Below are 22,761 nucleotides of genomic sequence, written 5' to 3' on the forward strand. Positions count from 1 at the left end.
AAAAACGTGAAAACGTATTTCGGTTCTAGTCGACTTACACAATCAGTACGCTTCTGATAAAAAAAGTACTCGGTATGAATTCGTCTAAAGATTTAATTTTTTTTTCTGAATCTTAAAAAAAAATCTCATTCTATATTTCAGAGCCTGGTGCGCTGAAGAAGAATTGGGAATGGTCAAATATTTAAAATATAGACCACATTCAAATATTATGACCTAGCTTAGGGTTAACATGCTTGCTAGTACATCGTGTATATCAAACCAATAATTCAAATCATCACCATATAGATTGGTAGAACATAATACTAGTGATTGTAATTCATTTCTATGACAGTTCATTTTAATATTATTGTTCTTTAGAAACAACGTAAAATAAAGATATAACAGATGGTTAAGTTATAAAATAATTACTAGAAATTGTTTGATTAAAATGAAATGTTTATTTATTTTGTGAGGGTAGTAAGGAAATATTGAAATAAAAACAAAACTTTAAGTTTACTCATTATATTTAAAATACTGTAGAGGTAGATATTTATTCAATTTCTTCAATAGCTCTCTCTTTTAGGATAAATATTTGATAAATACATGGAACCTATTGAAGACGAATGAAATAAACATACCCTCTAATATTAAAAATGCATTAGGTACAGATTACAAATTCAATGAAGGTAAAACATAAAATTTATAAAAAAAAATATTTACATACATTAACAGTGTTGGTTTTATTTTTACACTTACAAATTTCGAATTGCGCATTGAAAATATTATTTATAATAAGTGAGCGTTTAAACAAACATTAATTAATAATTAATACAAAAGTGATAGCTTTAAATGTATATCTGATTAATATGATACATATAACTCTTATAATGAGAGTATTTATACATGCTTTACACATAATAAAATAAAAATTGTTTACACAAACATTATATGACTAGTTATGTATTGGTGTGCCAGACGGCTGAGCGGTAGAGGGTGGATGATGAGGTCAGGTGTTAGGACTGATCTTTTTGTGGCACTCCCTCGGGTTCAAGTTTCCAAATTTACATAATTTAATAAATGACACACTAACAATAACTTATTTTGAGGAAGGGTCTTCGGAGAGGGGGTTAGAAGGTTCCGAGGGGTTATTTTATAAATAATTTAGGTGGCTTTGTGGAAAGGGTGGGGGATAGGAGATTCGGGGATGGTCACAGACCATACGAGGAAATACGTGGCGCCTTTGGTGTCCTTCGAACTCTTCTTAGAGGTGGCAAAGGCGCTACATAGCAACTCACAGCACGATTCCAGGTCTAGCCTGGGAACTGTCCGGGCGTATCACTAACTCGCAACCTTCACAAACTCTGCATTGTCGTAGCCACCGTGCATGTAGGCCGTGGCGACTCCTTTCCTATCGATCTGCCGCACCCTGACGAAGAGGAAGGCTGCTACGAGGCACGCAACAATGAGAACTACGAGGAGCATGATGAGCCCGGCTACGAAACTGGGTACACTCATGCAGATGGTTTCAGAATCAGATCCTGTTGGAGAGGATATGACGACTGTCTCGTTGCTTGCGGAGCCTGCATTCAGTGCGAAGTTGACGTCACCGGGAGCGACCACTTGAATGATCCTGCTGGTGTTGACATCTGTCATCTCTTGAGCCTCTCTCTTGTAGACGTGAGTCACAACAAAATTCATGCTATCAAGAGCACGTCTTCTCCTTGCACCTTTCAGTTCTTCTGGAAGTCCTTCAACAGATCGTGGTCTTCCTCCAAGCGTTGCCAAGTTGCCCTCGAGCTCTTCGCCTACTCCTCCTTTCCTCTTGACAGTAGTGTAGTGTGCAGCATGTCCTGGAAGTGGTGGTGGAGGCAAGTGAATTTCATTGTTTACAGAAGAGGACTTCGGTGGTGCTGGGGATGATGGATTTGGTGGATTAGATGTTGAAGATGGGGCTGCCACTTCAACTGGTTTGTTTTCAGAGTATGCTCCGGTAGGTCCTGATGGATGTCTTGGGTCAGGGAAAGCCGGTACTCCATATTCGGGTAGAGGTGGTGGTCCATATTCGCTTGGAATGCTGTTTGTGTGAGGTGGTAAACCGTATTCCCCACCCAAACCACCTAGGTGGTAGTCACCTCCGCATCTTGGTTCAGGGCAATTATATCTGCACACCTGAATTACGCATTGGAAGTGAACATTCATGGAATCAGGGAATTTGAATGCTTGGAAGTAAGCAAATGACACCACACTAGCGCTGGGTCCGAAGTTCTTAATCTTTTGGAATTTAGACATTATCTTCGGCCTCACGACACATCCGTGTTGGTCTACCAACTGTATGGGCGCTCTCTTTCCATCATGAGCGACGCAATTCCTCACCAACATGTCGAACTTGTTTTCATCGTCTTTAATAGCAAGGACCATAGTCATTGTCTGGCCGATTTTGACTATACCTGACACTTCGGATGCCCAAGGTCCTTTTCCGACTTGGATTTGCATCCAGCACTGAAGGTTGTCTCCCAAGAAATTAGCTGTGACTGCGTGGAGCATGTCGACCTGAAAGGGCCTGAATGTTACTGCTTTCTCATAATAATCGTACCATGTGCACCGCAGTTTTCTAGCGTTATCCCAAACTTCTTGGACGTATGGGTCGTACTGAATGATGATCGTATTTTCGACGTAGGAGCCGCTCGGTGTCGTGTATCCATGTCCGGTGTTGTGGTTCTGCGAAGAAGACATTCCACAAGAGTTGAGGAATATTTCAAAAGTAGCACTGAGGTGGCCGGTCCCTGGCTTGAGGTGGATGCAGTGTGGATCGCTGTAGAAACCTGAAAATAAGGGAAATCAAATAAGACATTTCTTTTAATGATAGATAAACGGTTATTAGGTGTGTGTATCACGATGTATTTGACTAATAAAATGATTATGAGGTGTCTAATTTTTGTTGTTTGGATATGATCATATATAACTTGGAATTCAATGTATAAAAAAATTATTTTTTTTTAAATAAAAGCAGAATCTACCGCCATATGTGCTCTTAATTAATAATGGATATTCAAATAGTTTTCTTCCATGCTGAACAGTTTTGTGTGTTTTACATAAGGTGCTATATTGGAACAATTACCTTTGGAGAATATCATCCCATAGAATGGCCTGTCGAACTCGATGTTGACCCTCATGTGCGTCTTCTCGCATTGGACTTGGAGGTGCTTAATCTGCGGCATGTCCGGCTTGGCTAACGGCCATGGGTCCTCAACCCCGCCTCCACCTCCACTGGGGGGTCCGTAGCTCTGTGGGGGCGGCGGGGGTCCTGGCAATGGCGGGCCGTACACCGCCCTATGCTCCAGAGGCAGCGACGCTGAGTCGAGCAGCGGCGCATCTCCGGCAGCTCCCTGTTGGCAATACCATAAAGCTCATTAGAAAATGACGTATTCATTTGTTATGTAACAAAAAGCAAGTTATAAAAAAATGATTATTAACAATATTTTTAAGAAAAAGCTTGATTTGTCTGTTTAATACAAAATTTTTTTTTAGATTAAATGGTACTAATTATAAGTGTCACAATAAAATACTTTTAAGTCTGCTAAATTACCAATAGTAGATTTTTTAAATACGTAACTTATTCATTTATAAGTTTTTAATATATCAGCCAAATTAATGTACCTATTCCATAATCTAAAATATAAAATCTGCCTTTGAAATTAGGCGGCTCTAACAAGGAGATATTGCTCTGATCCAGGATAGTTCTTTTTCGACATCTTATCTCGTTGGATAAAATGTTACTGTTGAATCCGAAGGACAACAAAAACCTGTGAAGAAAGGTCCTAGCGTTCTCACTCAGTCTCTATTAGCTTTGTATACGAGTGACCTGATACGGAGAGAAGCGCTGGGATCTTTTGAAGCCCTGCTTTGCCTTCCGTATGAAGGCTGCAAAGCTTCGTTAGGAGTTCCCAATGCTGGCTGTACATATTGTACATAGGTGTGAATGTATGTCAGATGTGTTTATTTTATTTTTGCTCAAATTTGATTTTCTATAACTTGTGCATGTATTATTTTTTTTATTATTCAGTCAGTTTTAATTATGTTGATTACATTTTTTTATTTATAGATATCATATTTGTAATTAATATACTTGCATACTTTTTCTTTTTTTAAATATTGTTAATATTTTTTCTTCTTTTTCTTACCTAAAACGCTTACTCCTTTGTTGGATTAATTTGTATCATCATTCTTCAATAAAAAATTTATGACATTATTCTTCCACTAGAGAATTTAATATTACCTCCAAAATCCTGTGGAAATGATATTCAGGCTAGATCAGCCTGATTGATGCACTTTACAGTATGTTTCTGTTTCAATTCTTTACCTTAGGTTTATGTTTCAATTAGAATCTTCTGTTAGTAATAAAAAAATTGTTGGATTGAAACAAACAAGAATCATTTAAAACTCACCTTAGGGTGATTGAGATTATCATATTTTTAGCATATAATGATATGTGATAAGTGTTAAAACAAAATTTGCATACTTGAGAAAGTGAACGGTTCAATTTGAGTGATTCTTGAGTGAGTATTGGCCGTTTGCTATTTCTGAATCATAATTGAATCCGTAGAAAGGCGACGTTTAATGACTTCTCTCACCCGGTCCATCTAACAACAATCCATCAAAGCAACATGGTACGGGACCTATCCCACTGATGCACTTTCTCCACGTTTCCCTCCCGGTCGTTAGAATAGATGACGGGAAGAAAGCCGCAACGTACCATCCTTTTCCCATCAGTCCTTAAAGAAAACGTTGGGCGTCGTAGGCGACTCTTACTTGCGCCCCAAGGTGCCATCTTTGAGGACCGTATCCAATAACTGTGGCGGACGCTCTTGCTACTGTCAGTGCAAGTGTAGCCGATCGCTCGAGAAAGCGGAACGGCCGCAAGGTCGAAGCTGTCCGTGGTCGGTAGTTACGATTGTCTTAAAATCGATTATTACCGATTCTATTATTGAACGCTAATCATGCCTATCACAAGATTTCTCGTATCATTGTGACCCAGGCGATTGTTGTGCGTACATTCATATCAGATCACTTTCTTCATCGGCATTAGTGTTTTGCTTTAGTCGACAATGAGGGTTATAATGAAGCAATCTGAAGTATTACATTACGTTAACTGAAAGTATAATTAAAAAATATTAATTAAGTACTTACTATACTCTAAAGATCAATACATTATTTGTATGCATTCTAGTTACTAAATACAAAAATAAATTCTTATCATTTACGCTATTATTGAAAACAAAATTTATTTTTTTCGAAGGCACCAATTTATAAATCTGATTTTTTTTTTTCTGGACTAGTGAAAATTATTTAAGTACAATATACAATGAACAGCGATTTAAAAAAAACGACAAAATTTTAAATTGAAATTACATAGAAAAGTTTAAAAAAGTGACTACGTAAAAAATGTCATATTGGAAGAATCATGTCGACATTAAATTGTAGAACAACCTATTTTAACAATTAGGTTTTTCAGATAAATGTTTAAGTTTTTTTTTATGATATTGAAGATCTAAAAATAAGATTTTTTTTTTTAACATTAAGTTATTCTCTTATGTAGAATCAAGTTTGTGGGCGGTTCATCGACAATCATGTAATACCCAACGTCTCTTCTATGTTAAGAATGTGCGCTCCCTCTATCTGCGGAGATTCATATTTTATTTATTTTGCGATGTATTTTTTTTAATTATTGTTTTATTTATGCTCCTAAGTTGAGAATGATTTGCCAAAAAAGTACGTTTACACCGAAATATTACCAGTAATATCGTTTTTAACAAAACTTTAGGAACATTTTGATACTTACTAAACGAAGTGTTAATAACATGCTATATCTGACAGGAATGTTATTAATATTTGGATTTCAACAGTAGACTTTTGCCTTTTGAACTAATCGCTATTTACAAAATTAAATATTATAGATTTTTTTTTTAATACATTACCATTTTGCTATTACCCGTTATTACCAGTAGAGATCAAAGTGTTATTAATTCTACAATACTGCACATAATGTATATATAGTTAATACATGCCATCGATAATTGTTAATAACGTTGTCTCCGGTGTAAACTCACCTTTATAGAGAATTTCCTTTTAATTTACATTTTACTAGTAGTCATGATTGTTTGATATTTTTATTTAAGATTTAATAGTTTATTAATTATCCATTTAGGTATTGGGGTGATGGCATGGGAACCGGGCTGTAATGACCTCGATCGTCGCATTTTTTTTTCGCTCTTTCATCTTGCTTTAACGAATCGCTGCTGTCATTCCATTCTCTTCTACTCTTGCGGTTTCCAACGGACTCAGCGTTTTCTTCGTTATCTTATATTTCCAAGTGCCGTTTACCCTCGTCATATTATCCAATGTCATCGTGATTACGTCCAACGACTTTTCTAAATATATGCGTTATTTTTTTCCCATGAATTATAATATAAAGAAATCAAGGCAGTTGAGCTCGAGAAAAAGATGAAAATAAAAAGAAGCTGAATGAAAGATCTCCTTTTTTAGAATTTACCTATTGAAATCAAGTCTTAGCTCTGAGGCTTACTATATATTTATTAATTAAATCGATGGTATGATAGGAAGGTTTTAGTGATTAATGCCTAATGGATAAACACCTAAGTTTGATCACTGCCCCAGAAATAAAAATCCTGTGAAGATTTGGAGCCTAGATAAAAAAAGATCGACCGTTTTAGAAAATACAGGATCAGAGAAGAAGTAAAGGTGTTATATGTTAAGCAATAACTTGCCATGTTACCATCAAATTTTCCTATTTTCATTATAATTATTATATGATAGTTATAAACCTCCTAGAGACATTTTTTAAATATATATTATAGACGATTTATCGTTCGAAAATGAAATAAACAGCGCGAGTCGTTGTTGAAATATATGTTTATCCAGAAATGAGTTTATTGCATGGGTAGGTGAAAGTGGTTGTCGGAGTCAGATGAAATTTATTCAAAAACCATTTTATACTAATTCCTAACTTTCTCTCAAATTTATGCCAAATCGGGGAACCGAAAAAAAATATTTATAATAGCTTAATAATGTATGTTGCTGTTTTTCGTTCACCTTTTTATTCCAAATTTTTTTTTTTGGTTTTGTGGAAGACAAAAATAACAATATTCAATAAAAACTCTACTATTTATTGTACAACTTTCTAGTTTATATAGAACAGAATAATTCAAACTTAATGAGCTAAATAATTGATTCTTATACTTTTAGAGTAAGGAGTAGATAAATTTTATTATTTTTCCGAAAGATAATAATTTTATGTTTTGTTTTTTTTATTCTCTAACATAATTAGATAAATCAAATGAGTTTGTATTCTTATTTTTATATGGTTCTTTTGTTAATATTGTAGTTGTTCAGGTATTATATTATAATATATGGAAGTTTTGATGACAATACTAATTTAAATTTATTCAAAATTTAATGATTCTTTTTAAATTTTTCAACTTCGTTAGTTAACTAAAGCAATGTGTAGGATCTATTTTTTAAATACTGATAATATAAAAATATAATAGATTTTACCAAATGGCTTAGCTGAATAGTATTACCATAAAAAAAGAATATATTTTTATAAACAAAAAAACATAAACAAGAAATTAATTAGAAATATATTATTATTATTAAAATAATCCAGATCTTTCATGGAGAAAGGGGCTAGAGCGTATACACAGCACGCAACACCTCTGTGCCTGGCGTAACTGTACTAAGTTCCAGGCATCTTTTAAGGCACATTTGATTAGACGTCATAAAATGTGAGAAATTATAAAATTATTAATTATTTTTAATATTTCTACTCTTAGAGACAAAAAATGTATATAAATTATTTTTTCAACATTATAATGTTAAAAATGTTGCCTTTAATTCTATTTTCTTTTACTGATTATATTAATTTATTTAATTACTTTCATATTTATTTTATGTATGATATAAAAATATATCAATGTTCATTTTATGTTTTTCAACTTTTTGTATTTTATTTAATTATCTTGAAGATAATTTATTATTCCATCACCAAAAGGTACCTTTTGTCAGAAACCAGCAGACATTTACCTGTGAAAAGTAAACTTCACAACGAGACAAAATAGGATAATTTTACATTAAACGTGGATATCGGAATATTACTTGGTAAAGAAACTTGTTTTAATTATCAGGTGATGAAATTTTTCAGAAAAATGTTTACTATTTAATTTTTGGCATGGTAAATTAATATTTGTGCATCAAACAATTGTTATTAAAGATTATTTAATATTATTTTATGAGTCAATATTATCTTCGAACTTTGAATTATTAAGTATTCGATTAGAAAGTAGTTAGGTATCCTATAATTTGTTGCAAAATTTTGAAATTTTGGTTTGATGGTGATATTTATTATAATAAAAACCGGTACCACTATAACCCGTGTTTTAATTATTTAAATTAACAATTTTTTTTATTCGATAACTGACACAAAAACGTGAATATAAATTATGGTGATATAATAAACAAATTACAGTTACTGTAGCCTATAATCATTCAAACTTATTCTTACAAAATGAAATAAAAATCAGAAATATAAATTAATAAAATAGCTTAAAAATCTTAAAATAATTAAAAAAAGTAAAGTTCCTGGGTATTAACATAACAATAATAGTAGAAGGGATTTTTTAAAGAAATATAAGTTTGGGGTAAGTGTCCAGCCAGTTCAGTTCGATAGTGAAACTAAAAAACATTCGAATAGTCTACATCATAAAATATTTTAACAAAGCATGAAATATAGAATTATGGATATAATCATAGTGACAATGTTACTACTGAAAAGGTATCATGTATTAAAAAAAAAAAAAACATTATTCAGAATTAAACAAAGTTCTGTTTAGTAACTTATTTCAGATCCTGAAAAATTGTATGAAATAAAAGTATTAATAGGAAAAAGTTTTCACAAAAATATATTGTACAATAAAAAAAAAAAAGTGTAGTATGAACAATTTTTATTCTTTTTAGTCCTTAAAATAATTTTCTATATGCATCCAGAGAGAACATAACATTCATAATAGTAAATAATCCTAGCCTAGAACGCTCATATTCCTTTTTTAAAAATAAAAGCAATTACAAAAACATTATGTGATATATGTCATTCCGAAAATGGCATTGCGTTTGATTCATTTTCCAGACTGGTATTCCTTTAATGGGCTTTCAATTTCTAAACGAATCTTTTATTTTATTTTTTAATTATTAATCAGAAAGTTGCCAATGATTGGCCTATCAACATAATTGACCCTTTTTTTTTCTAAACAAAAAATAATGAAGCAAAACCTATATAAGCAAGTTCGTGGATTTTTTAGGTATGAGAAGATTAGAGAAATTCTCAGGGATTACTTATTCCGGTTGACGAGACGTATAAAGGAAGACTTCATCTTTTGAATGGCCGAACAAGGAAAAGGCAGCTGTAAAGTGGGGATATTGTGATAGCTGTTGAGTTTCTCCGAAGCGGATATCGTCCTGGGAAGTAGGTTCGCGGGGTCCCCGTCCCGGTTGTATCGCCGCAGGCAGGTTGTGAATTTTTTTCTTGTTTATTTCTAGACATCTCACTACTTTTTGTATTAGTACAATCGCTAAATATTTAAGATATGGTTGTTTAAATAAAATTAAAATATCGAATCTCTTTCCGTAATGTATTATACCATCTTGGAATACCAATTCTTTATTAATTTAGTTTTTGTTTCAATTAACCTACAAAATTATCTAGATTTGAACTTTATTTAACAATTGTCAAGTTACAATTTTACTTCTTTCTAGATCCATAGAAAGAAAAGGCTTATGGCATTTTAAATTAATGTAAAGAAAATTCCGATTTAACATTCTTCTTAGGAATTAATGAATAAAAAAACAAAATACTTTTTTATTGATTTTCTCTTTATTTTAGTTGAAAGAAAAATAAATAAATACATTTGGAAAAAAATTAGCTATATTAACACTAGAAGAAATATTTTTTTATTAAATTAAAAAATAAGGTAACAACTTACTAAAATAAACTTCTGAATTTTATTTTGTTTCCAAATGGTTTCTTTAGTTATATATTCTAATTTAATATTTACTTTTTCACATTCAAATAGAAGTTTCTTGTCACAACAGTGATACGACCTGTTTGAAAAGGAGTAAGAAGATTGTTGATTATTAAAATATTTTGGAGTTTTGAACATTCAACAAAGTAACTACTCTACGTGCCAAAAATACGGTTAAGTTTTATTAATAATAATATTAATAAAATAAGCGATTCGAACACAGTTTAGAAAACGTTACGTAGGAAAACAATACACCAACAGTCTTTTGTACATTCGTGTTTGCAGGATTCTGGACGGTAAGTCACTTTCGCCGATCGGATTATTTATCAAAACTATATCACCAGAACCCAAGAGGGGTCTTGGGTTCAGTATGTGGTAAGGAAGTAGTGTTTTTTAGACTAACCGTTTTATAAGGTCACTATCATTCGTCAGATTTTTTCCTAATTCAATTTACTCACTTTATCGAGGTGCTCACTTCTGATCTCGGATTCGATTCAAGGCTGATATAACAGAATAATAAGCTTTAGTTTTTATAGTTGTACGATATCCATCTGCCACAGCCAGATTCGAATCCGGACTCTCCTTTGTAATTATTTTTGAAGGTTTAAAATGAACTCTCAGTCAAACCTATCTTTTAAATATAAGAACGGTGTACTATTATGTATTTTTTAAATTAAAAAGTGTTGTGAAAAAATTTACTTAAGGCCACTTAGGATCGTCGTAAATAAGGAATAAAACTCGGCATTACCGTCCTAGTTAGCAAAGGTAATTAAAATATCCGTAATCCTTTATTCGATGATTTACTTTTTAAATAAAAAATAAAAGAAGTTATTTTCGCAAGTCTCGAACATAAAATTTTATATAGAAATTGAAACATATAAAATTTTAATTTAAAAAATACTAGAAAAAGTTAAGAGGTTAAAAATAAACTTAAAAGAAACCTCAACGGTTGTTTCCTACCAGGTTTCTCTACTGAATCCCCAAAATAGCTCATTTTATTAATACATTTATACATAGATTTGCTCTAATAATTTTATTTTGGGATTCAAATATTGACTAAACTAATTCTGAACTGAAGAAAGGAGTGAGACTTGCCCATATTAGGATCACCCAGATAAGCCAAATTGAAAGCAAACTAACTTTCATTCTGAAGATCCATATTTTCGATGAAATTAATCATTTAGCTCTGCTAAAAATAATTTTAGGCAACAATCATGGATTATATCTAGACCGAATATTACGACTGAATGAATGATTCCAATTCCTTCTATAACTCGTATGGTGTCAGCGGAAGCTCATCATTCACACCATTTTTCAATTTCAGGCGCTTTTTAAATATTGCTCGATTTAACTATCTTAAAGTTTCCTCTTCCCGTTTTAAGCTAATATTTCAAAAGTGATATAGGACCGTCGCTCTCCGTGGGTCTGAGCAAAAAAAAAGCCCACTCTGGTAGCCTAGAGCTATTGAACCTCGTCTACATTTATCTCTACCAACCTTATAAGTTATAACTACAAACTTCAACAGAATAGCCTTCAAATATTTCTTACGCTTTTTATTTGTTAGAAGCATGTATAATAGAATGTTCATATGTCTTATTTCAAATCTCTAGATTTCAGTATCACTAGTCCTTTCGTTTTAGTTATTTTCTAGTAACGTCCTTTTAGGATATAGGTGCCGAGCAGGAAGCTCCATTAAGAGTTATCAATGCATCTTAAGGACAGCCCGATTCTAGTAGCCCTTCTCAAAACAACTATAAAAATGTGGACGATGAGCCGATTAATATGGAGATGAAGGGAAACGGTATCCGGTTCGACAGGTGGCTGGTGTGTGTTTGCGGAAGTGGGCCGCGGATCCGGGGCCCGGCATACTTTCCCCGTAGAAAGTCCAAGGGGGGGTTAGCTTTGGGGGTGGGGGAGCGCACCCCTCACTTTTCTCCAGCCGGCCACCTTCGCTGGAAAAGTGCCCTAAATCCAAACAGAAATATCAGCCATTAGCCGGTCCTGCCCACTTTCTCGGAAAGTGAGATTCGACATCCAACATGGTCAGGTAGCCATTAGCCCATTCCGTCTGCGTAAAAGTAGTATTCAATGCAACAAGGGTGGGTACCCGATCAACTGTCGCAGGTAGACTGGTAGTTGTAGATTCTGATCAACTGCAGCTAAAACAAGCTTCTAAGATTCTGCTGAACATGGCTAGGCCAAGGACCATTTTCATTTTTTCTTGAGTACTGGAAAGAAAACTCTAATCAAAATAATTGCTCGTCAAAAATCGCCAGAACTTTTAAAATACATTATAAAAAGTGAGCATTGTTTTAAATTTTAGTTCGTCATGATTCAATTAGCCGAAGAGTTGAAAAAAATTAAATATAGTTATACACCGTTGCTGCATTACAGAGAAAGAAAAACTTCCAATCAGAATTAAAGTTCATAACTGAGCATAAATAAAAAAAAACAATAAAAATATTGACTACATGAGTTAACGTTTCGGCCCCTTTAAATGAAAAAAAAATACTGTGAGACTGAAAACTTTCGGGCTTCATCATCTAAATAATATGCCTCAAACTCATCACTACCCTAAAAGGGGTTAATTAATAAAACCTTAAAAGAAATTAAAGACGTTATTTCATAAAACCAAATCTATTGTAATTTTTTTGTTTATTTGTACTGTCATAATTTTACTTTCACTTTCCTTATGAAATATATAGTCAGGGAAAGTATTAAGGCCGTGAACAATTTCAAATTTGTTTTTTGGACGGAAATTCATGTTCGGAGGTTCTTTATGAAGGAGGTTATTTATTTTTTTAAATTTGAAGACATTTAGTTTTATTTTAATTTTAATATTTACTGATATTCTGTTTTTAATTTAATTTTATTATTTATTTATATGCCATTAGTATACATCAGAGGTTTCCAATCTTCTTAGATTTGCGACTCCCTTGATACCTTAGATTTTTTTCTAAATATTCGAATTTCTTGAAAAATTGGGAAACTTTCCTTTTTAAAAGCGATTACCCATTTAACACGAAAAATTAAAAACATATATTTAATATTTTCATACTATTCAGTGACTAAAGCATGGTTGGGGAAGCCGTGCTTGCTGCGCACTTGCCGTTTCGAGAGATGCGGATTGGAAAAAAACAATGAAAGACTCGAAAATTGCTAAACTCTTGGAATTTTTAGGATCACTGGTATACACCATTACGTTGAGTTATAATTATTTACTTTTAGATAGGGTATAATACATGCATTATGTATTTTTTAATTTGTTACTTTTTCAATTTTATAATATTCAGTTTATTTTTAATCTAAACTTTTTTATTCACTTTCTTTTTTAAATATTTGTAAATTTTGCCATGCATGTTGAGTTGATACCAAATCTATTCGTTATGGAATGTAATTTATTTAAGGAAAATAAATGAAAAAAATATTTAAAACTCTAGCCCTTCAAATATTTTTAATCCGACAACTATTTCATATTTTTAAGTGAATTAACGACTTGTAATAAGTGAGAATTGGTTAAAAAACTTGATCTGACTTAATTAGTTTTTACGCTATATTTGTATAATGTTTAAATTTTATCACAATATGTTTATTTATTCTGTTGGACGTGATATTATTGATTAGATCGAATGAGAAGTACTAAAGTGCTAAAATAGACAGTTAAATTTTTGAAAAAATATATAACATTTTTTAGGTAAACAATTTTTTTTAATCACTTAGAATAATGGTGTCTGTTGAAATCTAGGTTTTATGCTGATCTGAAACACGAGAGGAACCATTATTAAAAATTTCATTTTCATTCGTATCGTCCTGGCCTAGACAGTACCTACGTATACGGTTACTACTACGTTCCTAAAGGGTTGTAGTCTTATGTTAAGCTTTCCTTCCTACTATCGAACATTAAATCAATCTTTCAAATTTGACTTGTAGTTCATAAAAGTAGGGCGTTGAAATTCAGCTTTATATGTAAATACAAATTTTAATTGATGAGACATTGACATCTCGAAATCTTAAATTAATATAAATATTACTATACTAAATTAGTATTAATATAAGTAATATTTATTGAGTTTTAGTTTTAGGATCATCGAAGTATTTTGACGATCAACAAACGGTTTGGTATTTATAGAAAATAATGACATGTGAGGGAAGGGCTATGGCAGTACTCTGCCTCTGGCTTTATTCAGCTAGTTAATTAAGGAAGATATCTCATATTCAGCTTCATTTTGGTTTTCAAGAATTTATTAAAGAGCAAGTCAGCGGTAACTACATCTCTTTTAGATTGTTGGTACGACACTGTAAATTATTATGGAGTCTTTACGGACTGGTCGACTAATGGTAAGGGTAAGTAGGAAGGGATTTGTTAGTCAGGTACTAAAGTGCATTTGTGATGAGTCTTAATATTTTTGATTGAACAGTTTTTTCAATTTATTTTGCTATATTGAGTATCTGTTATGACTAGGTTCATAAGTTTTGAAGATTTGGAAAACAGCTGAGTAATGTAGATTGAACTGTTAAGGGTCTTACCATTGAATAGTACCGTTGTCCGGTATGATTTAGAAACAAGTTTCTTTGGAATTGATACGTTTTATAAAAATTAGTTTTAACGGTACTGTATGCCACGAGTGCGGTCTTAAAGCTTTCATGGTTCTTGTTCCCTGTGGCATTTCATATTATAGAAAAGTGGGCCTGATTTATTTTTTGAATCGACCGCATTCGTGGTTGTGGCGGATTCTTCCAGCAAATCGTTCATACACTTTTACCTTGAGATGTGAGAAAATCAATGTTTCTATGATTCCCCAGTTTAAAAATTAAATCTTTATTACTAAACATTTACAAAAAAAAATATTAAATTAGATAATTTAAATAAAATTATTCTGGTGGTTTAAATGACACTAGAATAAATTGGTCTTACTTTTATACACATATATTTTTATACACATGTCACCAGTAATATTGTTATTATGACAAAATTAATAATATTTCTTTTATTAAAAATTATTTTACTAAAAAAAATGTATGTTATTAACTTTCTTTGTAAATTGTAATATTAATAACATTTCGCCTCTGACCGGTGCAAATAGTAGGCATCAAAATGATAATGTGTATTTTATACATTAATAATATTTGTATCCCCATTTCTAAATATTCTATAATTATTAAACTGCTAGTAGGCCATGAGACTAATTAGGTAGTTACAACACATGAAAATTCAAATCAACTTTATATTTTCACATTACAAATATTACTATCCTAGATATCTACCTAAGATCAAAAAGATGAAAATAAACAAGAAATTTTTAAGAAAATTAGCGAATTTTGTTTAATTTAGTTAATTTATATTGTAACAGGGGAGAAAGAACTTGCAGTAGTTTAACAATCCTGGTAGTGACGGACTGATTGAGTGAGCTGTCATGAACTCGCCTGTTACAATATGAACAATTTTCCTGCTAGAATTGACTTAGGAAGTGGTTGTTCTATTATTATTATGATTAATTATGAACTAATATTTCTGTCTTAAGCTTTAAAAGGGAACCCATGATTATTATCATAATATTATTATTTATAATAATAATGCGTTATTATTTATAACGCATGAACATTAAATAACATAAAATAAAATTTGTTAACATTTTATAAATATCTGTAATTATCTATATTTGGGATTTTAAAAGTTTGAAAGGAATAAATAATTTTACAACATTCATTTATAGAATCATTAATTAAAAGTGTCAGTGAACCGATGGGCTCTGTTCTTGTGTCACAACAACAATTGTTACTGAGATATCTCTGTTGCCAAAACTTTTTAACTATTACCATTAACTAATTAATTAAATATTAAAAATTTATTTAAAGTAAATTGAACCTAGGTATTTTAAAGCTGGAATTGAATAAGATTTAGTAGAAATTGAATAGATTTTCCCAAAGAACAGTTCCTCGCACGCTAGTTTGATTAACCGAAATTATATTTCTTTTGTATAGGGGACACAACAAAAAGAAAATACGTGACGATTACACGTTCTTTTATCACTTCAAAACATTTTTCAGTGGTTGTTTTTCATCCTCTAATTGTTTATGTATTCCCTTCTCTCAGTTTTATTAAATAAATACATTAAAAATAGTTTTAAATTACTTAACTATAATAATTAGCTTATGTAGCATACAAAACGTTATTATTTATTATTCATCTTAACAATATGCATGCCAATTATTCATTATGAAACATTAATTATACAAAACCTCTCTCAAATAAAGTAAATAAATCACTTTAACAATACCTTATTTCTCCATTACTTACGAACACCGTTAAATGTTGTTTCATGGATACTTACCTGAAAATAAAAAGTTTGGATTAGTTTCACACAATTCAGTTAATTTAAATATGATATCATATATTATATAAAATTTAAATTCAATATCAAGAAACTGAAATTTAATTATTTGTTTAATCTTCAACTCTGTTGAGTTTGAGCATTGTAAATAATTCGTGTAAGTACACGAAATAAATTGCTTTATTGGTTATATGAATATTTGAGATATAACCTAGTATTTTCGATCCAAGTTTTTCGAAAAAAAAAAATATATATATATATACTTTTTTGCTTGTCGAAAGCAACTAATACATAAACGATATAATTATTAATAATGTGCCGTTTATAATTTTAGTGTACACTTGTTGGCAAGATTGAAACTGTTGCAGACTTCTAATTGATACCTGGTACATTGCTTTGGTTTTTTTATGAATCTATTAATTTGATTTAAATCAATACATTTTGATATGAATTTGCAAGTGTAATTTATTATGTACAATTTGTTATTTGTAAATTTCGTACAAATGATGAGCATTTGGTTGCTGAATAACAATCAAAATTTATGTGAAAAAACAAGAGGACTCCTCACTGTCGTCTATTAGGTGGGTGGCTATCTCAATCGTGGGGAAGAAATATATATATATCATATTTATTTATTTATTACACTTCATTTCAGGGGAAAAAATGAAAAGATTTCACCCAGCAATAAATACATAAATATAATTAAATACAATAATATATATTTCAAGGGTATTAACTCTCTCTAAAATAAAAAAATATATACATATATATATACAATAATAACCTATGGAATGTAGTTCTGTACCATATCTTACCAGAATACTCATTTTCACACAGTTATTAATATTATAATATTATTAAAAAGTGTCGTACATTGTCGTACAGCTTCCACGGTAAGAAATCGTTATGTAAAATGAAAAAAACAAAATATTGTTTTATGTATTTGGTTACTGCTCCGTTTCTATGGGTCGTATAGTGATGTTATAACGCCTAAATGCTTCCTTTAAACAGTCTTTCTAACATAAGCACTTTGAATAGGGTTTCCTTTTTCTAATCTAGTCTGATTTCAGATCCATAAAAAGGAGCATTTTGAGCAACATAACAAATTTGATCTTCAAAGGCATTGTCTTTTCTATGGATAAAATCACGTAAATGCAAAAGAAATTTCATTATACGGTCTCTACTTTGTTCCTATGGTTCATAGCGTAATGTTATACATTCTAAAGCCTTCCTTTGTATATATTCTTCCTAAAGTAAAAAAAAAAAATCAAATCGGACCGTTAGCTCCTGAGGTTAGAGGACTCAAACCAAAGGCCTCTTTTATATATTAACATAAATTAATTTAATTAAAAAAATGGTTTGTCGGTGCATATTTGTGTATTTCCAAATATAGTTTTTTTTCCACAATCTTAGTCGTGACTTACCTTTTCATATTTTCACCGGAATCCATACTGTTTAATTTACCTGCAAAATTTTAAAGATTTCAATATCTAAATTCTAAGTCATTAGGAAGTATTCTAACCCTAAAGCAGGAGTAGATAAAGAGCGAAAGGATTTTTTTTGTGGTTATCTAATTGTCCTGTCCACCGAATATAAAAAAAGACCGTCACATGTGTCTATTATGCAGATGTCTCATGCTAAGAACGTTTATGAAGTTGAGTTCTAAGGTTTAACTCTGCTGACTAATAGGAATTCAGGCATTCCACAAAAAGTGGTTCTGAATAATATATTAGGGTTTTTGATCTTCATCTACTTATCCGATACCAGGGTTAAGATATTTAAGAAATAAAGAACCACCAGATGGGAAACTGACAGGAAAACAATTTTTGTTTTCTTTTTATCATAAATTATGAAGCATTAATTTTAGGTAAAATGGGTTACGGGACCTCCGTCGATGCCTTTTGAAGTTGTAACAAAATTAAAATATTTAATGCTTACGAAATTATATAAAATAAAGATGCAGTCCACCGTATTGGAATACGGCTTACCGGTAGAGCTTTTAGAATAAGTATGGTAATCATAAGTTTAAAGATGTATCGCTTTCATATCGCTGCTAAAAAGCTAGGTATCTATTATTTTTTTGTAGTCATAAGGACATGGTTAACGAGCAGCGGTTTATTATTCTTGAAATCAAACAAAAATTGTGTATAATCTGTAATTTACTACTTTTTTTATGGGACCGCACACCTTATTTAAAATGGACAAGAACTTTATCGACGACTTTAACAGTTATATAGACTACTAAAAGGAAACCATTAACTTTCAACTGAGAACAAACTGTGCTACAATACTGAAATGTGTGAGGAATGCTAAAATTTAGAACGTTGATATGATGGGGTAGTTTGTTCGATAGTTCTGAAATAAATTATTTTTGTTAGTATATTATTTTTTCCTAGTTTTTTACATCATATAATTTCAACACCTTGTATAGTTAGGTATTAATTTATTTTTTTAAAAAGTTTATAAACTTTTCGTGTCGAATTTCTCATTAACTTAAAATTAATCCAGCCGTAACTTATTAGGAATCGTAAATAATCTATCAAAAACAAAGTTTAAAATGCCTAACTGGTTTTAGGAAGCAAGCTGACGCATCCTGATGCAAAAGGAATGAGCCAATTTGGTACTTCTAATAATTATTCATTCAATATAGCGCCCAATGTATTCATTATTTTAATAAATTATTCATCCAAGCAATCTTGCGATTATTAATCTCCCTTCTGTGATAGATTTTCTTATTTACGTTGTTTAATTTTTTTTTTAAATATCCTTAGTTTTAAAAAAATGGTTGAATAAATCAAACAAAAGTGAAGAAGCGTTATTGAGATAAAAAAAAGATAAATATTTTTGTTATATTGCGCCCATAATATATAAAATTATATTTTGTGGGTCATTGCTTCTGTAAAATAGTTTCCAGGTTATGGTATTTTCAGATTTTTTTTTTTATATTTCACACTATACTTATTATATAGTTTAAAATTATATGATATAAGTATACAGATAAAAAAAAATCATATGATTGATATATTTTTTTTTCAAAGGCTTTCGTAACGATACTTCCAAAACCTTTTATATTTTTCCTGTATCTTCATTAATGTTCGAGAAATAGGCGTATGAAAATTTTAATCAGTTGGTATTTTGATATCTAACGGCTGATAGTTATGTCGAGGGTAATTTTGGGTTGACATGTAAGCTTAGTAGGAAATCTAAAAAAAAAAAAAAGAAAAAAGACGGACAAGCTGGTAGTCGAAAAACCCTGGACGACGGACAGGAGGTTTTTTCTTGGTTTTTGGATTTTAGGTATCTTGAATTGAATCTTGATAATACCTTAAATTTTAAAGAAGGTTAAATATTTTTTCATTCGTCGATTTCAATGGTTCATAGTTAAAAATCATAAACCTAACTCGTTTTTCAGGAATATTACTTCTAGAATGCATTGTTATCATAATATAAAATGTAGTCATAAAAAAATCAGTGATAATTTCAAATAGTATAATTTTCGAAACCTATGAGACAAAATTAACTGAAAATCTGAATATTTATATGAAAATGACTTACTTAAATATTAATATAAAAGATAATTTAAAAAATCTTTTTTGTTAATAATCAAATAATACTTTCCATATTTTTTATTTGTATTAATAAGGTAATGAAACCGAACATTTGTGCCATATTAAACTTTTTTTTTATTCAGTTATTTAATAATTTTTCTAACAAGGGTAATTTTCAATTCAAAGTTGTTATCGTATTACTCAGAGATTTTCTTTTTATAATGGATTAATTTTATGGAACGAAAGTTGATACAATTACTATCTTATTGCTTAACATAGTTTTCATTCTTATACGGGTTAAAAATCTGTTAGATAACTATGCTTGCTCCGTTTAGTTGATTTTTCTTATGAGAAAAAATATATCATTTTCGTATCAGCAGAGAACTCAACTTCTTTATTTATTTTATTTGATAGGATTTTAAATAAATATGCATATTAAGCTCTATTTATTTATATAAGTGATAAGAAGTTCTGTTTATCAATGTTAATTGATTGTGAGGAGAAGTTGGTTGGAATACGGTCAGTGAAGAACCCAAATAACTAAAAACTTATTTACTAATGCCTACGTTTTGGTTTGAATTTCAGGCCTCAGGGCTAAGAACAAACTCGTTTTTTTTCTCCTCAGATATAATTCACGGTCAATTATTAACTAATCTTTAATTAATTTGTATTTTTAAACTTCAGTTACAGATTTACCACTTACAGGAAAAATTTTAAATGATGTTTATTTAGTTAGGTCACCAGTATAAAATATCTCACTTGTATTATATATTTTTTTTAATACGAAAAAAGTTATTTTAAAAAAATTCAGTTTTTTTCCTCTAATATAGTTATACAAACTAATGGATCATCTTTTGTTAATAGTCGAGGTAAAAACTTTCGATATGATAAGTATACTATAAGTATAATTCATATTGTTATGAATAATAGTTGAATTTTTTTTTTCATTTTATTGAGATTATTTGTCACATAATAAATTGTTAAATAATTAGCCATTATGCCAATCTTATAATGACATGAGATTTGATGATGGATTCAAAGCAATCCGGTTCTCATGCATATCTTACCAGATCACTCATGAATTATGGAAGATGGCATGTCATCTATTTATTCACATCTATGAGGCTTGGGAAACAATTTTAAGATGGGATCATGTCAGATAGGCCTAGGTATTGTTCTAACAAGGCCTGGATATTAATATTCATTAGTTATACTATGCTCGTGATGAAAGTAAAGCTGTTAGTTTGTTTTTTTATAATTTAATAACAATTGTGTACGAGCGATAAATGCCTACAGTCTTAATCATATGATATGTACACCCTTGCAAGAAAGTCCTATTACCCATGTTTCAAACCTCTAATGCCCCATAGGTAATGTATGTTGAAATGCTGTGATTTATTCACTAGTTTTACTTTCAATTATTCTTTACGAAAAGAAAAAATTACAATCTTTTCAAAATAAAGTTGTAAGAATTGCAGTGGGTGCTCCTTAGTTTTGTAACAGCCAATTGCATCGGTAATTACAAATAGAAACAATATAGGATTACTTCAAAAAAAGGTTCAATGAAGTTCCACTCCCAGTTACCGACAGTTAAAGGAGCAGTGACCTTATACTTGGGAAACCCATCCACAACCCGAAGACTTAAGCCCAGGCTGTTGCAGACGCCCTGTTATAAAATCTATATTTATCAATTTTGTTATTGTCATTCTAAAATTTTATTTTTTCTTAATTTCTTTTTTTTCTCTTCATCTTTTTCTTAAATTCACTTTCGTTTTTTTTTTTTTCATTAGAAATCAATTACTTATTTTGTTAAATCCAGAAATGCTTTTGTTATTAACTTTACTTTTATCATTTATTAAGAATTATTTATGAAGAATCCATTTATTTTATCTTTTTTTTATTTATAACATTGTATATAGTTAAGGGTGTCTTTTGTATGTGATTATACTTCCCCCATAATAAATTGTTTAAAAAAAAAAAAAATGTACGGCTTCCATTAGCGTGTAAGGCCCACCAAGCCGATCTGGTATTAAATAAATAAATAACTAAATAACTTACTTTCACTTACTTATATATGGAATAGAAAGTATTGATATAATATAGTGTAGTAAGAGAAAGTATTGTGAACGTTCAAAATTTCGAATTCGAGTTTTCGACGGAAATACACGTTTTGAGGTCACTCAAGTCCAAATAACCAAGTATCTCAAAATGATCTGTGTGTATGTGTACAGTCTAGCTTAAAAACAAAAATTAGAACGAAACTGAAATTGGATAGTTAAAGGGGTTATGCCTTATAATAACTAATGGGTTATGCCTGGGATGTCACAGCAATTAAGAACTAATTAAAAAAAGATTTTTTTTTTACTTTATAGAATCGATTTTCCTCATTTTTTCGATTTTCATGAAAACGGCTCTAAGAATTTTTATTTAACTTACAATAAATAATACGTACAATTAAATGTTTAATATCAGATAGGTCTTAAGATCCTCTATTACCTTTGAGTCTTATAGGTCTAAGTACCTTTTTTAGTTTATTTGTATTAAACAAAAAAAAAAAAAAAAAAGTATTTCATTGTTAGAAATAACAGACAATTGATAAATATCAAATATTAAATATTTTATTAATAACTAAAGGAAAAAAAGGATATGGAGATGACTGATTCGAACGGGTAAAGGCGAGACCACCTAGTCTTTTCCGATTGCATTTGTTAAATTGTTGTATTCTTGTATTATATATATAAAAAACATTTATATTAGTTATTCCTACAATGAGAAACTCTAAAATATGAATTTTTATAGCAACAAAAAAAA

At 30.5% G+C, this 22,761-nt stretch overlaps 1 protein-coding gene across 2 annotated transcripts in view; it reads right to left on the reverse strand.

Moving 5' to 3' along the window:
- Positions 1–608: 608 nt before the first annotated feature.
- Positions 609–22,761, reverse strand: part of dyl (dusky-like) — a 67,539-nt gene continuing 45,386 nt past the window's right edge. For both annotated transcript variants that reach the window (XM_014424822.2, XM_067047268.1), the window contains exons 3-4: positions 3,098–3,365; positions 609–2,801 (exon numbers count right to left, since the gene is read on the reverse strand). In XM_014424822.2, the coding sequence (XP_014280308.1) occupies positions 1,318–2,801; positions 3,098–3,365 (1,752 nt within the window). In that variant the 3' untranslated portion in view covers positions 609–1,317. The remainder of the gene's footprint in view (positions 2,802–3,097; positions 3,366–22,761) is intronic.

This window comes from Halyomorpha halys, unplaced genomic scaffold (assembly GCF_000696795.3).
Source record: "Halyomorpha halys isolate HHAL.00 unplaced genomic scaffold, Hhal_1.1 Scaffold479.1, whole genome shotgun sequence".
Classification (NCBI taxonomy): domain Eukaryota; kingdom Metazoa; phylum Arthropoda; class Insecta; order Hemiptera; family Pentatomidae; genus Halyomorpha; species Halyomorpha halys.